Genomic DNA, 16,421 nt, shown 5'->3' with positions numbered 1-16,421 from the left:
CCCCACCGCGTCCACTCGCTCGGGCACACACAAGCGGCGCCTCCCACTCCCCCCACCCCACCCATCATCCATCATCCCACCCACGCGCCCCCTGCCAGCAGCGCCCCTCCCTCCTCCCCATCCATCATCCCCTTCCCCATCATCCTGCCAGCCCAGGCACCGACCGCCTGGTCTTCCCCCAAAAAGGAGATTTCCCTGCCTTTCGCAGCGCCCTCCCACCACCACCACTCACACACAGCCCCCCCACCCCCCAATTGTACCTCGCTTTGCAGCTGGGAGGCAGAGGGAAGATTCATGGATGGAGAAGGTGGTGGTGACATGGGGAAGAAGGGGGGGAGAAGCCCTCTCTCTCTCACACACACACACTTTCCCCTTCTGCTCAGCGCTGGATGGTGCAAAGATGCTGGGGAGGGGGCTTAGGTGGGGGGGTTCTCCAAAATACGAGAGGAGGAAGTGGGTTTTCCTCAGGAATCTTCCCTGCCGCTTAGTCCTCCCTCCCTCCCTTTAGTGTAGATATTTGGAGCTGAATATAGAATAGAATAGGAATAGGAATAGAAAATAGAATAGAGTAGAATAATAGAAATAGAATAGAATAATAGAAATAGAATAGAATAATAGAAATAAATAGAATAAATAGAATAGTATAGAATAGAATAATAGAAATAGAATAGAATAATAGAAATAGAATAGAATAATAGAAATAGAATAGAATAATAGAAATAGAATAGAATAATAGAAATAGAATAGAATAATAGAAATAGAATAGAATAATAGAATAGAATAGAATAATAATATGAAAGAGAATAGAATAGAATAAAATAGAATATGAAAGAGAATAGTTTGACTCTCTTCTTTGGGGCAGCCCTTCAAATACTGGAAGACTACTATCATGTCTCCCCTAATCCTTCTTTTCATTGGACATTCCCAATTCCTACAACTGTTCTTCATACCCTTCAGCACTCCAACATACACACCCCTGGATTTCACCTTCCCCCATCCTTTCTTGCTTCGATGGCCAGACCATTTCCATCCAAGAGAGCCCAAATTGCATTGGAATCCCGCCACAGAAGGACAGGTTCAAAACAAACGGAGAATGCTGAATCTGAAGAGAAACGGTTTTTCCTTCTTCTGGCGGTGCCCCTGCCCCTTATACAGGACCCTGCTTTGAGCCAGTCCTGGTGCAGGAACATAATTGCCATCCTGCCTCAAACTGCAGGCATGTGAAGAAAGGGAAGGAGAAAGGGAAGAGAGGGGAGAGGAGGGGAGGGAGGGAGGAAGGGAGCAAAGTAAGGGATGGTAGATGTAGTCAGTTAAAAGAAAGGGTTATCCAGGTTTAATATCCAAAATCCAGGGAGAGTAAGGTGGGTGGGTAGGGTAGGAAGGACGGAAAGATGAGGAAGGGAAGAGGGAGAGAAAGGGAAGGAAGAAGAAAGGAAAGGACAGGCGGAAGGAAAGGAAGAGAGGGAGGGAGAAATAAGGAGGGAGGGAGGAGACAGAAAAAGGAAGAAGAAAGGAAAGGGCAGATGGAAGGAAAGGAAAGAAAGATGAGAGAAGGAGGGGGGAGAGAAGAGAGTGAGAGAAAAGAAGGAAAAAGGAAGGGACAGGGACACGATGGAAGGAAAGGAAGATGGGGCAAGAGAAAGGAAGAAGGAAGGAAGGGAAGAAAGGAGGAAGGAGAGGGAGAGAAAAGGGAAGGGAAAAGAAAAAAAGGAAAGGAAGATGAAGATGAAGGAAAGGAAGGAAGAAAGAAGGAAGGAAAACAGGAAGGAGGGAAGGAAGGAGGAGGAGGAGAGAGAAAGGGAAGGAAAAGAAAGGAGATGGAAGGGAAGGAAAGGAAGGAAGGGAGGAAGGAGGAAGGAGAGGGGGAGAGAAAAGGGAAAGGAAGGGAAGAAAGGAGGAAGGAAGGAGAGGGAGAGAAAAGGGAAGGGAAAAAGAAAGGAAGGAGATGAGATGAAGGAAAGGAAGGAAGGAAGAAGGAAGGAAAACAGGGAGGAAGGGAAGAAAGGAGGAAGGAAGGAGAGGGAGAGAAAAGGGAAGGGAAAAAGAAAGGAAAGGAGTGGAAGGAAAGGAAGGAAGGAAGGAAGGAGAGGGAGAGAAAAGGGAAAGGAAGGGAAGGAAGGAGGAAGGAAGGGGAGGGAGAGAAAAGGGAAGGGAAAAAGAAAGGAGATGGAAGGGAAGGAAAGGAAGGAAGGAAGGAAAGGAGGAAGGGGGAGAGAAAAGGGAAAGGAAGGGAAGAAAAATCATGCCAAGGTTTCCGCTCTTCTCCATCCTGGTACCTCGCCCACCCCAACCACCTGTTTCCCCTGAGGGGGGGCGGCGTTTTCAATAAAATAACCTTCCTCCCCCTGGCCTCCAAATCAGGCTCTTTTTTCCATTTATTTCATTTATTAAACAAATTCCATCGCCCCCCTCCCCAATTTCAGATCCAGAAACGCACGTTCTTTTTTCTTTCACCTGAAACCAGCGCGTCGCCCACCCCACCCCTCCCGCTGGCCCTCCTTTCTCCCCTACAGATGGGTCCCATCCATCTCCTCTTTTGGCCAGGCCTGGCCAGACAAAAGGACCGGGTGTTGCGGTGCTGCAGCTGGAGCCAGGGGGTCACTCAATCATCCCACCCTAATGGCTCTCCGAGTACCCCCCCCACCCCAGGGTTTATTGACCAGCGACGGTGGAGTCAGGAAGATCAGCCGGGACGGCGGGGGGGGGGGCGAATTAGGAAGGTGCCAGCCGAGCAAGAGATGGCAGGGGACAAATCCAACCTCAAAGTGATGGATGGCCCGCGACGCAGATAGATCACCCATCTGGAAGGGCAGGAAGGCGGCCGTACATCTCGCTGACAGATGAAATGGATGGGGGGGCTCCCCCACGAACGGACGGACGTGACAATCGGGGGAATTTAATCTGACGGATGCAACCCAAGACGCGCTCGGCCACTTCTGCCCAGCCGCCCATTGTGCAGCGAGGCCCTCATTAAAATGACACCGTTGCCAGCGCCTTTTTGCACCCAGAGCAACAGCAGCCAGAAATGGAGACTGTAAAAAATATATGCAGAAAGGGGGGGGGGGGAGGAAAGCCCCTTCTTTTTTGGGGGGGGTTCTTTCTTTCCAATGTCCTGGGATATTCTTGCGTGTTCTCAGTGGCAAAACCGAACGCAACTTTTGCAGATTATAGTCAAAATGTTCAAGAGGACAGCTCCCCCCCCCCGTGTTACAGTGGAAGCCCCCCCCCTCTGATTTTGATGGGCATTGTGATTATTTTGATTTATTCAATCGATTCCCCGATGGGGCAGGATGGAGCATTGTGGCTGCCAATATGTTCTCACCAGGTCCTGTGTACATGTTGAATGTTGATTTTATTTATATGCCGCCCTTCCTCCCCCCCCCCCGAAGGGGACTCAGGGCGGCTCACACTCAACCAGGGAAAGGGGATACAAACAAGAATTTAAAACGACATAAAAAAAAACAATGCATGATTAAAAACACAACAGTCATACCAATTCGAGACGGGGGCAACAGCTCTTTAGCCCCAGGCCTGTCGGAACAGCCAGGTTTTGAGGGCTTTGCGGAAGGTCTGGAGGGTGGTGAGGGTTCGAATCTCCACGGGGAGCTCGTTCCAGAGGGTCGGAGCAGCACAGAGAAGGCCCTCCTCCGGGTGGTCGCCAGTCGACACTGGCCGGCGGATGGGATTCGGAGGAGGCCTAATCTGTGGGATCTAATCGGTCTGGCGGAGGTGATCGGCAGCAGGCGGTCTCTCAAGTGCCCAGGTCCAATACCATGCTTGTTAAGGAGTGTTTAATGCAGAGAGGAACCGTGGCTTGCTAACGTGGCAAGAGTTGGCTTGGCGAGGGCATCAGCTCAAGTGTGGTTGCCCATCTCTTATCCAGGGTGTGTCCTTCTCCTCTTTTCCGGGTGGTGCATGTAAAAGAGGCGGAGTTTTGAGTAGGCATCTTGACTTTTCAAAAACTCTCTCGCGGGCTGCCCAAGCCTCTATTGGAACAGAAGGAACAACTCTGCAGCTCTAGAGGGATAGAAAGGATAACAGGATGGGTTCTCAGAGGATCATGGTGGTGCAGTGGTTAGAGAGCAGTATTGCAGGCTAATTCTGCCTACTGCCAGCAGTTTGATCCTGAATGGCTCAAGGCTGCCTTAGCTTTCCATCCTTCTGAGGTGGGTCAAATGAGGACCCAGATTGTTGGGGGCGAGAGGTTGACTCTGTAAACCGCTTAGAGAGGGCTGTGAAGCGGGATATAAGTCTAGGTGCTGCTATCTTCCTTCCTTCCCAGTGGTTAAGAATGCAGTATTGCAAGCTAACTTTGCCCACTGCCAGAAGTTCGATTCTGACCAACTCAAAGTTGACTCAGCCTTCCGTCCTTCCGAGATTAATAAAATGAGGACCCAGATTGTTGGGGGGCAAGAGGCTGACTCTGCAAACCACTTAGAGAGGGCTGTAAAAGCACTATGAAGCGCGTATAAGTCTATGGGCTATTGTGAAGGAAGGGAAGGAAGGAAGGAAGGAAGGAAGGAAGGAAGGAAGGAAGGAGGAGGAAGGAAGGAAGAAGGAAGGAAGGAAGGAAGATGAGTGGCAGTACAGTGGTTAGAGTGCAGTACTTCAGGCTACCTCTGCTGGCTGGGCTGCCTAAAATTTGGTAGTTCAAATCTCCCCAGGCTCAAGGTGGACTCAGCCTTCCATCCTTGGGTAAAATGAGGAGATTGTTGGGGGCAAGAGGCTGACTCTGTAAACCACTTAGAGAGGGCTGTAAAGCACCGTGAAGCGGGATATAAGTCTTAAGTGCTATTGGTATCTTCCTTCCTTCCCAGTGGTTACAATGCAGCATTGTAGGCTAACTCTGCCCACTGCCAGCAGTTCGATTCTGACTAACTCAAAGTTGATTCAGCTTTCCGTCCTTCCGAGGTGGGTAAAATGAGGACCCAGATTGTTGGGGGGCAAGAGGCTGACTCTGTAAACCGCTTAGAGGGGGCTGTAATGCATCATGAAGCGGTATATAAGTCTAAGGGCTATTGCTATCAACCCCTGGGATGAAACTTGGATGCTGACTTTAGATGTAGTTGAGTATGTTAAGACTGTTGACTGGAGGAATTCTGGGAGTTGAAGTCCACCCATCTTCAAGTTCCTGAGATCCAGAAACACTGCATTAGAAGAAGCTGAGAGAACAGACAAGGCTGCACAGAGCATTGGAAGCCTGAATCCATTCTAGGATACCTTTTTCCCCCTTACATCCAAAACAGCAATGTTTTAAACAAAACATTCATTAAGTTTATCACTTCAATAGCTGGCCTTGCACCTCAAGAGCATCTTAAAGTTTTCTTTTTAATCTGCTCCTTAGATAAGGTAAAGGTTCCCCTCGCACATATGTGCTAGTCGTTCCCGACTCTAGGGGGCGGTGCTCATCTCCGTTTCAAAGCCGAAGAGCCAGCGCTGTCCGAAGACGTCTCTGTGGTCATGTGGCCAGCATGACTCAACGCCGAAGGCGCACGGAACGCTGTTCCCTTCCCACCAAAAGTGGTTCCTATTTTTCTACTTGCATTTTTATATGCTTTCGAACTGCTCGGTTGGCAGAAGCTGGGACAAGTCACGGGAGCTCACTCCGTTACGCGACACTGGGGATTCGAACCGCTGAACTGCCGACCTTTCCGATTGACAAGCTCAGCAAATGATGAATAAAGTTGCAATGTCTATGGAGATTCTCAGTCATCCTGGTTATGGCCGTCCCAAAAGTGCTTTATTTCAAAAGGCAACCGGATTTTCTTGTTTTGTTTTCGCCTTGAAGTTCTGAAGAAGCTTGTTGGATGAGAAGCGAAACGTTTTGAAGGGAAAACCAAAACCAAATCCAAGGAAGTTTAGTTGCCTTTTGGAAAAGCTCCCTTGGGACATAAAGCCGAATAGAACCGTTTGCAAACGAACCTTTGTTCCGCATCCTCCAACAGATTTTTTTAAAGCGCATTGTCCTCATCGCCCATCAAGCATCATCTCCATATGCCAAAGGGAGCCTCTTTCATCTCATCTCCCTAAATGAGATTTGTCCGTGAAAGGTTAGCCCATCTTCCTGTCCTAATTAGAAACCCCATCCAGCCAATTATCTCAATTATTGCACATTAGGAAAGATCCAAATTCCCCCCAAGGGACACAGGGATGTTTCTTCAAAAACCTCCAGCTCGCTCCAGATGGGTTTAAAAAAAAAAAGGCGTTATCAAAATTATATCCGCATCAACTTTAAGGTTCGATATGTCATCGGACAGTTCAGTTCCGGGAGACAAAATGTAAGGCGGCCCCTTCAAGGGACTCCGGATTTTTTTTTAATTGAGCGAATAAACTGACAAGACATCCGAATGTCGGCTGATAAGACCGCATGGGTGCGTTGAAAGGAATTACGTGGTTTTAAAAAAGGGGGATGGAAGTCAGAAATCCAGTTTCAGTTAAGCAAACTCAACTTGGACATCACAAAGATTAAAGATTGGACAAGAAGAATTGGGCTGCCATTTGTCCGAAAAGTTTTGCCATCACTGGTGTAAGGTCTTCTGTTTGGTGAGTTGGACTAATAGATGACCTATAAGGTCCTGTTAATCTATATCTATATCTAAAGGAAAAATCTGATGACTATCCCAATCTTTTCATCCAAGATTTGCGCTGGGCGATCGGCTCCAATCCCAAATTGTCAACCTGCTGAAGAATAACCAAGAAATAACCTTCCTTCTCATCACAGTTGTTGGCCTTCCAGAAATATAATATGTTTTGGCTCTGCCAAAGTTGTGTTTAACTTCAAAGGAAGCGGGCAATTTGTTTCAGATCAACAGGATGTTGAAGCTGCTTAAAATCAAAATAAGGTTGGACAGCCCGAAGAATTGGGGAAGCTTTCCATGCTAACAGGGAGAAAAAAAAGTTAACTTCATTTTATTCAGACACGAATAGGTTGCTCTTCTCTTCCTTTTGTCAGTGAGATCTGCTGAAAGAACAGAAGCTTTTAAATTTTCCTTTCTCCCCTTCCAGCTGGTCCCAGCCGGGTTTATGAGGCATCAAAGGCATTTGGAAAGGACACAGATGTTCCAGGATGATGCGCAAACGAAAAGCCAACATGCTCCTTGGAGTCTCCTTCTACGGTTCCCCCCCCCCCCCAATCTGCCCTGCTGACTCAGGCCGAGAAGAATGGGAACCGAAGACATCTGGCCAGGGCCAGGCTGCAGATGTGGGGCAGGAGGGATCCAGATGTGCAAATACCAGTTAGGGGTTCCCCCCCCCGAAGGGAAAAGTTGAACGGGGGTGGGGAGAGGAGGGGGGTTGGGCTTGCTGAAGCCACTACACCCACAAGCCAAGGACCCATTGCAGAGAGTCCTCTACTTATAACCGTTAGAGGAAACCCCCCCCCTTTGCTCTCTTTCTCCGCGAGGAGGAAGGAAGGGGACCCTTAAGAGTGAGGTGCAAAGGTGGGGAGGGGGCTCTTTTGCAGCGAGGGGGCAGGTACTGGGGCTGGGGGGGGGAAGAGCTCCGAGACTTTGCAAGTTGCCCCTTCCAGCTTGTGGGGGGCGCTTTTTGGGGGCTCCAGCCGGGAAAATCCAAGAACGAGCCAAGAAGCAAAAAAAAAAAAAAAGCCAGAGAGTACGCCAGCAGGGGACACGCGGGTGTGCATGCACGCTCATGCACCCATGCACGCGCATGCACTGGGTCCCTGATGCAATTCTCGGGAATTGCAGGATCTGCAGGGTTGCTCGGCCTGGCAAGGGAGGGGAGGGCTGGGAAATGCTTCCTGGGACCCCTCCCCTGTTCTACCGGCGCTCCGAGGGACCATCGCGGGCGGGGAAGCCTCGAGCCCCGGGGAGAAACCAGCGCCGCCGCCCCCCCACCCAAAGCCCCGCGGTCCAGGCGCCAAAGAAAGCGGTCTTGCGATTCCCTGCCGCGTCGCCTAGGGGGGCGGCAGAGAGGCGCTTTTGGCCGCCGCCGCCGCCGCCGCCGCGCGCCGTTCTAGCAGTCGAGGCGTGTCGTCATCAGCGGGCGCCTCAAGCGCTGCGCGGCGACGGGCAGCCCCGGCGGGTGAGTTGCTGGGGGAGCGGATGGAAGGGAGGGGGCGGTTTCCATAGCAACCCCTTCTTTCACCCCCACATCTGGACTCCTGGGCCTCGCAACCCCCCTCCCGCCCCACATCTGGGGCTGGGGCTTTTAATCATGTTCTTGGCTTTCTAGGGTATCTTTTCCATGGTAAGTTTAAAAACTGAATGGCGGAATTGATGGTTGTGTGTCCGTGTCCGTGTGAATTATATGCGTGTGTGTGTGTATAAATTATGTTTGTGTGTGTGTAAATTGTATATCTGTATAAATTGTGTGTGTGTATAAATTATGTGTGTGTGTATAAATTGTGTGTGTATAAATTGTTTGTGTATGTGTATAACTTGTTTGTGTGTATAAATTGTGTGTGTGTATAAATTGTGTATAAATTGTATAAATTGTGTGTGTATAAATTGTGTGTGTGTATAAATATTTTGTGTATGTGTATAAATTGTGTGTGTATATTGTATGTGTATAAATTGTGTGTGTGTATAAATTGTGTGTGTGTATAAATTGTATAAATTGTGTGTGTATAATTGTTTGTGTATGTGTATAACTTGTTTGTGTGTATAAATTGTGTGTGTATAAATTGTGTATAAATTGTATAAATTGTGTGTGTATAAATTGTGTGTGTGTATAAATTATGTTGTGTATGTGTATAAATTGTGTGTGATAAATTGTATGTGTGTATAAATTGTGTGTGTGTATAAATTGTGTATAAATTGTATAAATTGTGTGTGTATAAATTGTTTGTGTATGTGTATAACTTGTTTGGTGTGTATAAATTGTGTGTGGTATAAATTGTGTATAATTGTATAAATTGTGTGTGTATAAATTGTGTGTGTGTATAAAGTATGTTTGTGTATGTGTATAAATTGTGTGTGTATAAATTGTATGTGTGTATAATTGTGTGTTATAAATTGTGTGTGTGTATAAATTGTATAAATTGTGTGTGTATAAATTGTGTGTGTGTATAAATTGTGTATAAATTGTATAAATTGTGTGTGTATAAATTGTGTGTGTGTATAAATTATGTTTGTGTATGTGTATAAATTGTGTGTGTATAAATTGTATGTGTGTATAAATTGTGTGTGTATAAATTGTGTGTGTATAAATTGTGTGTGTATAAATTGTATAAATTGTGTGTGTATAAATTGTATAAATTGTGTGTGTATAAATTGTGTGTGTATAAATTGTGTGTGTATAAATTGTATAAATTGGTGTGTGTATAAATTGTGTGTATAAATTGTGTGTGTGGTATCCCCCTATCTATCTATCTATCTATCTATCTATCTAATCTATCTATCTATCTATCTATCTATCTATCTATATATCTATCTATCTATCTATCTATCTATCTATCCCATCAATTCCCCCATTCAATTTTTAATACACTAGATACACTAGAAAGTCAAGAACATGATTTCATGATTTTATATATATAATTTTCCCCCTCCCCTCAGCACTTTCCTCTTCTTCCAGAGCTTTGATGCGCATGGTGAGTTTGTGAGCCGGAAAAATGACAACTCAGGTAAGGACCAGGCACCGTCATCAGCCAGTCGTGTTATTTCACACGTGTTATTTTAAGGAAAGAGGATTGAGGGGCTGATTGGTTGCTGTGTTTTTTCCCCCCTTTCAGTATAGCATCCTCTTCAAGCAAGAACAAGGTAAGGAAATCCTGCCTTTCTAAATTGTGTTTGGTGTGTTTGCTTTTTAAGGAGTTAACCTGGTGGCAAAGAGGGGAGGCCCATAAATGTAATAAAAATGAATGAATAAAACATAAATAAGGTGGCAGGTGCAGAAAGTTCACAGATGGAACAGGGATATATCTTGCTTTGAAATATATTCCATTTATTGAAAACATTTATATATATATTAAATATATTTATTAAGAACACACACACATATATGTATTCCGTTAACATTTATATGTATTCTATTAACATTTATATATTATTCTATTTATTAAGAACATTTATATGGCTGCCCAACTTGCTTACGGTGACTCTGGGGGGTTTACAGCGATAGATAAAACTGCAATAATCCCCATCGCCTTGGCAACAATCAAAAACTAATCACTTGAGGGCCTCTATATCATCCTGGGGTGCCCAGATCCACTGGCAAATCTTTCAAAAGCCTATCAAGTAGGGAGCCAATCTTACTTTCTTGGGGATGATGTTCCCACAGGCAGGGACCCACCATGGAGAAGGCCCTTCTTCTTGTCCCCTCCAGATGGACCTCCTTCATGGGCCCCATGTCATGTGGGGAGGGTCAAGCCAGCTTTGCTTTTCACAGGTAGAAGGGTGGTCCACCAGACTACCCGGGTGATGGGGAAGGGTCAGGATCCCAAAAGCATCGGATCACCAAAGCCTGGCATTCTCTTGTGGAAGGTTTTTCTGATTTCATGCTGGTGAGGCTGACTCTGCTCTGTGGGACTTGCTTCTTGGAAGAGGCTAACGCAATCGTCCTTTTTTCCCCTCTCTCTCTCTCTTAGCGCACGACGATGCAATTTGGTCGGTTGCTTGGGGCAAAAACAGAAACGACGGCTCGGAGACCGTAATCTCAGGCTCTCTGGATGATCTGGTGAAAGTCTGGAAATGGTAAATTCCAGGAGGTTTTCTAAAAAAATGCCATGTAGTATTGTAATTGTAATTTAATAAATTTATATGCCGCCCAATCCCGTAGGACTCCGGGCGGCTTACAAAAACAAGACTGAAAGATAAAAAGTTAAAAATAGGGAGAGAGGACTCTTCTGAAATGCTTTCTTTTTGTTTCTCCAAGGAATGAGGAGAAGCTGGACCTCAAGTGGACTTTAGAAGGCCATCAGCTGGGTGTCGTTTCTGTGGACATCAGTCATACAGGCACCGTTGCTGCGTCCAGCGTTAGATGCTCACATCCGCATTTGGGACTTGGACACTGGCAAGCAGATCAGGTCAATCGATGCTGGGCCAGGTAATGCTTCACCCATCCCTGATGATGATCAAAGGCCCATCCATTTTAATTAGTAGATGAAAGAGGAGAGCTGCCTTTTGTTGCCGTGGCTGTTCTGTTGTTTTTTTTTTAAAATTATTTATAAGTAAATATAAAGAGGACCATAAATATTCTGTGGAGATTCCCAGTCCTCCAGGTCACAGTTGTCCCAAAGGTGCTTTATCCAAAGAGGCAACTGGACTTTCTTGGGTTTTTTTTTCTTCCTTTGAAAAATTTCACTTCTAATCCAAGAAGTTTCCCCAGTTCTGAAAAAAAGAACAAAAAAAGTCCAGTTGCCTTTTGGGGGGAAAATAAAACACCTTTGGGGCATGTATTCACAGTGTACATTGAAACAAGAATAGAATAGAATAGAACAGAATAGAATAGAACAGAACAGAACATATTGGAATGAAGAATAGAATAGAACAGAACATATTGGAATGAAGAATAGAATAGAACAGAACAGAATAGAACAGAACATATTGGAATGAAGAATAGAATAGAACAGAACAGAATAAATATTGGAATGAAGAATAGAATAGAATGGAATCCTTTATTGGCCAAGTGTGATTGGACACACAAGGAATTTGTCTTTGGTGCAGATGCTCTCAGGGTACATAACACAGAATAAATATTGGAATGAAGAATAGAATAGAAGAGAGAAACACACAGAACAGAACAATAAATATTGGAATGAAGAATAGAATAGAACAGAACACAACAGAACAGAACAATATATTGGAATGAAGAATAGAATAGAATAGAATTTTATTGGCCAAGTGTGTGGACACACAAGGAATTTGTCTTTGGTGCAGATGCTCTCAGTGTACACAAAGAAAAATAAAATAGAATACATTCATCAAGAATCATAAGATACAACACTTAAGTGATAATCATAGGTTATTAATATCAAATGGTACTAGGAAACAATAAAAACAATATAAGTTGAAAGATAAAAGCAACATGTGTGGAGAGATAAGTGTGGAGCGATAGATAGTATGAAGGAAGAGGAGAATAATAGTCATACATTCTCATACGTACAACCTCATAGCCCAGATCCAGTTAAAAACACCAATCAATACTGGGCCTGAAAACAGCTTTACTAATTCCTGTTTGCTTATTCAGAATATTATTTGCTTCCTTGCCAGACCTGCATGCAAATATTGCATAACAAAAATAAATGTACTTATTACTCGCTATCTCAGAGTTCTCTCCGCTTCCTCCGCTGTAGTGGACGCTTGGTCGGGCTTTTTCTCCGACTCCCAGTATGTGGCGACCGGAAGCCACATTGGGAAAGAACATATTTGGCGTGGAGACGGGAAAAAAGGAATATTCCTTGGACACTCGAGGGAAATTCATCCTCAGCATCGCTTACGTAAGATGCTTGTCTTGTCTTTTAATAATAGCAATAGCAGTTAGACTTATATACCGCTTCATAGGGCTTTCAGCCCTCTCTAAGCGGTTTACAGAGTCAGCATATCGCCCCCAACAACAATCCAGGTCCTCATTTTACCCACCTCAGGAGGATGGAAGGCTGAGTCAACCCTGAGCTGGTGAGATTTGAACAGCCGAACTGCAGAACTGCAGTCAGCTGAAGTAGCCTGCAGTGCTGCATTTAACCACTGCGCCACCTCGGCTCTTATAAGCATATATAAGCATATATTGTCACCTGTTGCCATCACTCCCACTCTGCAAGATCGTCCCAGAAACTTTGCGCTGAATTATCACGGTTTTAGCAGCAAGGCCCAAGGGGGGAAGAGAGAGGGACGGTTGGGGTGTGTGTGTGTCAGTGCTGTAAAACAATTTCCAAATAAATCCGTCCTCTTTTCCCTCACAACTGGGGCATGTCCTTTTAAGAGAGATAAATAAATTGATAATGCAGGTTTTTTTGTTCTTTGGGACCAGGGTATATAATCTACAATTAGAATCCAGAAACGTTCAAAAGGCGTTTTGAAGGCATCACTCCAGTGATATTTTTGTCAACCATCAATCCAGCTCCCCCTCCCTCCCCTAGTGGGTTTTATAGATGTATCTCCACTGCTTCCTTCCCACTGGATGTAGCAGCGCATTCTAAACCAGGACAGGTGTATTTTGTGCTTTTCATAGATCCACCACTGCTTTGTCTTTCACCGAAATCCTTCCTAAAGTCCCATGTGCTGATTAGATAGGCAGCATCCATACTTACCTTATCCTGCTATGTTGTGTGATCCCAGGTTTAGGTGGGACTCATTTCTCTTCTGCATTCTAGCTGGTAGGTGCATTCACAGAACACACTTCATAGGTGGTGACTTCACCCGTTTCAGCCACCTGAACAATATGAACTGCGAATAATTCTGTCTGGCTTTTCAAGCTTACTAAACCAAAATGTCAAGTCGCCAAATTTCACCTCCTGTAAACGCAAAAGGGTGAATAGCAGTGTGTGGTGTGAATATTGGCTTCTTGTGGTGTAGGGGGAGAAGGGGGTCAGTACTGGTTTCTGATTGTTTTAGAGTCCAGATGGAAAATACCTAGCCAGTGGAGCGATCGATGGGATTATCAATATTTTTGATATTGCAACCGGGAAACTTGTCCACACGCTGGAAGGTGAGATTTGGAATTCCTGATGTATCTATATATCTATATCTATATATCATATATCATCTATCTATCTATCTATCTATCTATCTATCTATCTATCTATCATCTATCTATCTATCTATCTATCTATCACTATCTATCATCTTTGCCAGCAGGATCTTCCCCTGGCAAACATTTTTGGGAATAGTTCAACCGATTTATAGAGCAAGGTGCAAATTACATTTCAAGCAGCCAAAGACACGAAGTGATTCTCTCTTCTTCTCCAGGTCACGCCATGCCTATCCGTTCCTTGACGTTTTCTCCAGACTCTCAGCTGCTTGTTACAGCATCAGATGATGGCTACATCAAGATATACGATGTGTGAGTGATGCCTTTGCTGCACCCACTTATCTACTGCTTCGGTTCCCTTCTCTGGAAGTGCTCCCGCCCGCTCTATTCCCCATTATCTCCTTTGAATTTCGGCTTCCAACTCCCGAATTTTCTCAATCCAAGCAATTAAAGACTCCTGAAACGGGAATGTGTCTCTTTCCTATCCCAGAAGTCTAACTGTAGTTACAAGCTGTCATTGATAGCTTGTTAGTTTGAACTGTCTGTTCTTACCTCTTTTACTACAAGTATCTTGGGATTTTGTGGGCGTTCTGTGCAACGCATTCCGAAAATCGTTTTAAGATGTTTTCTTAACCCAGAATCTTGTTTTCTGAATTAACAGACAGCATGCCAACTTGGCGGGCACTCTGAGTGGCCATGGATTGGGTATTAAATGTAGCCTTTTGCCCTGATGATACCCATTTTGTTTCCAGGTGAGTAGAATGCTATAATCTATCCACAATTGTAACAGATTTTGGAGAGGGAATGAAGGAAAGACGGAGAGGAGTGGGGAGTGAAGGAAGGTGAGGAAAGAACAGAAGGTACAAAGACAGATGGAGGAAGGAGCGGGAGGAGGGAAAGAGAAAAGAGATAGAGGGAAGGAAGGGGGGAGAAGGAAGATGGGGGAAAAGGATGAAAGGAAGATGGGAGGGAATAGGGAAAGGAAATAAAAGGAGAAGATAGGAGGATGAAAGGACGGATGGAATAAATGGGGAGAAATAGTAGGGAAAGAGAAAATAAAAGGGGGAAAAGGTAGGAAGATGAGGAAAGGAAGAAAGATAGAGGAATAGGAAGAAGGAAAGAGGAAATGAGGAAGGAGAGAAGGATGGGGAAGGAAGGGAAGGAATTTCTCTAAAAGTGGCTTTTGCTAGATTTATCACGCACGTCTACCGAGCAGTGAACTTTTAATTGTACAAAAGGCAGATAAAAATCTAATCCATAAATATTTTCGAAGAGCAGTAAACAATTGCCGCAGGACACCTATAGAATTAAGCGAGCCGATCCTTTCTTTAAAAAATTATTCCAGCTCGTCAGACAAAACGGTCAAAGTCTGGGACGTGCCTTCCAGGACCTGCGCCCACACCTTCTTCGACCACCAAGACCAGGTAGGGAGATCACAAGCCGGAGATGCTCTTCGGGGCAGCCCATCATCATCATCCCCGGCGGTCCTTCTTTCTAACTCGCTGGGCCTCTTTCTCTCCCGCCCGTAGGTCTGGGGCGTGCAGTACAACGGGAACGGCTCAAAAATCGTCTCCGTTGGGGACGATCAGGAAATCCACGTTTACGATTGTCCCGTATAAGAGTTCCGCTTGCGACAGCTACAGTCTCGGTTGCCCGAAAGTATTTTGATATTCTTTTTTTAAACAAAAAACAGTCAAGAAAAATCTTAATAGAGGGAAATCTGAAAAATATTTAGGTTTTTTTAAAAATTATTTTAAAGCTAAATAAACCCTTGCTGTGGAATCTGGGCAGCGATTCGGTCTTTTCCTCTCAGCCGCTGTGGGTTGTTTTGTAGAACCGCAATACTGCATTCCATATTGGTGCCGATCCGTCTGAACCAATGAACGTCTCTACACCTGATCTCATAACGCTAAGCAGAATCGGGGCCCGTTCCTTTAGTGTTGGCTGGGTGGCCTCCACAACTGGGAAGCCACGACAATCCTGGTGGTGTTCCTGCCGAGCAAAACCCTGCAACGTCCCCTGGGTTCTGTAGCTTTATCGTTTCTTTGCTGTGAGGGATTTCGATGTGGAATACCGGTAGCCCAACTATTTTCCGTTGCTAATCGAGACAGCCAAGTGAATTTTACAACCTGTCTTGCCACAGTCATTAAGTGAATCACTGCAGTTGTTAGGTTAGCCACACCAGTTGTTAAGCGAATCTGGCTTTGTCGACTTCGCTTGTCAGAAGGTTGCAAAAGGGGATGATGTGATCCTGAGACATTGCGACTATCGTGAGTCAGTTGCCAGTCACCCAAAGCTTGATCACACAGCCATGGGGGACGCTGCAAATTACTAAGTGTCAAAAATTGTTAAGTCACTTGAGTGCTGTTGTAACTTTGGTCACTAAATGAGCTGTTGTAAGTCGAGGACTACCTGTATGAAGGTAAAGGTTCCCCTCGCACAGATGTGCTAGTCGTTCCTGACTCTAGGGGGCGGTGCTCATCTCCATTTCAAAGCCGAAGAGCCAGCGCTGTCCGAAGACGCCTCCGTGGTCATGTGGCCAGCACGACTCAATGCCAAAGGCGCACGGAACGCTCCTCCCTTCCCACCAAAGGTGGTTCCTATTTTTCTACTTGCATTTTTTACCTGCTTTCGAACTGCTGGGTTGGCAGAAGCCGAGACAAGGAATGAGAGCTCCCTCTGTTACGCGGCACTAGGGATTCGAACCGCCAAACTGCTGACCTTTCTGACCGGCAAGCTCAGCGTCTTAGCCACCGCGTCCCCATGTATGA

At 45.4% G+C, this 16,421-nt stretch overlaps 1 protein-coding gene across 1 annotated transcript; it reads left to right on the top strand.

Moving 5' to 3' along the window:
• Positions 1-7,981: 7,981 nt before the first annotated feature.
• LOC116519625 (WD repeat-containing protein 61-like) lies at positions 7,982-15,437 on the top strand. Its single transcript, XM_032233595.1, is given in 14 exon segments — positions 7,982-8,043; positions 9,538-9,586; positions 9,695-9,722; positions 10,550-10,655; positions 10,837-10,935; positions 10,937-11,007; positions 12,257-12,320; positions 12,322-12,400; positions 13,515-13,608; positions 13,869-13,962; positions 14,312-14,347; positions 14,349-14,402; positions 14,996-15,074; positions 15,180-15,437. Coding segments are annotated over 13 exon segments (906 nt in total). The 5' UTR covers positions 7,982-8,043; positions 9,538-9,574; the 3' UTR covers positions 15,270-15,437.
• The last annotated feature ends 984 nt before the right edge of the window (positions 15,438-16,421 follow it).

Source organism: Thamnophis elegans, chromosome 16 (assembly GCF_009769535.1).
Source record: "Thamnophis elegans isolate rThaEle1 chromosome 16, rThaEle1.pri, whole genome shotgun sequence".
NCBI lineage: Eukaryota > Metazoa > Chordata > Lepidosauria > Squamata > Colubridae > Thamnophis > Thamnophis elegans.
Note: the sequence above shows the minus strand (reverse complement) of the source record. Positions and strands in the feature narration are given on the sequence as shown.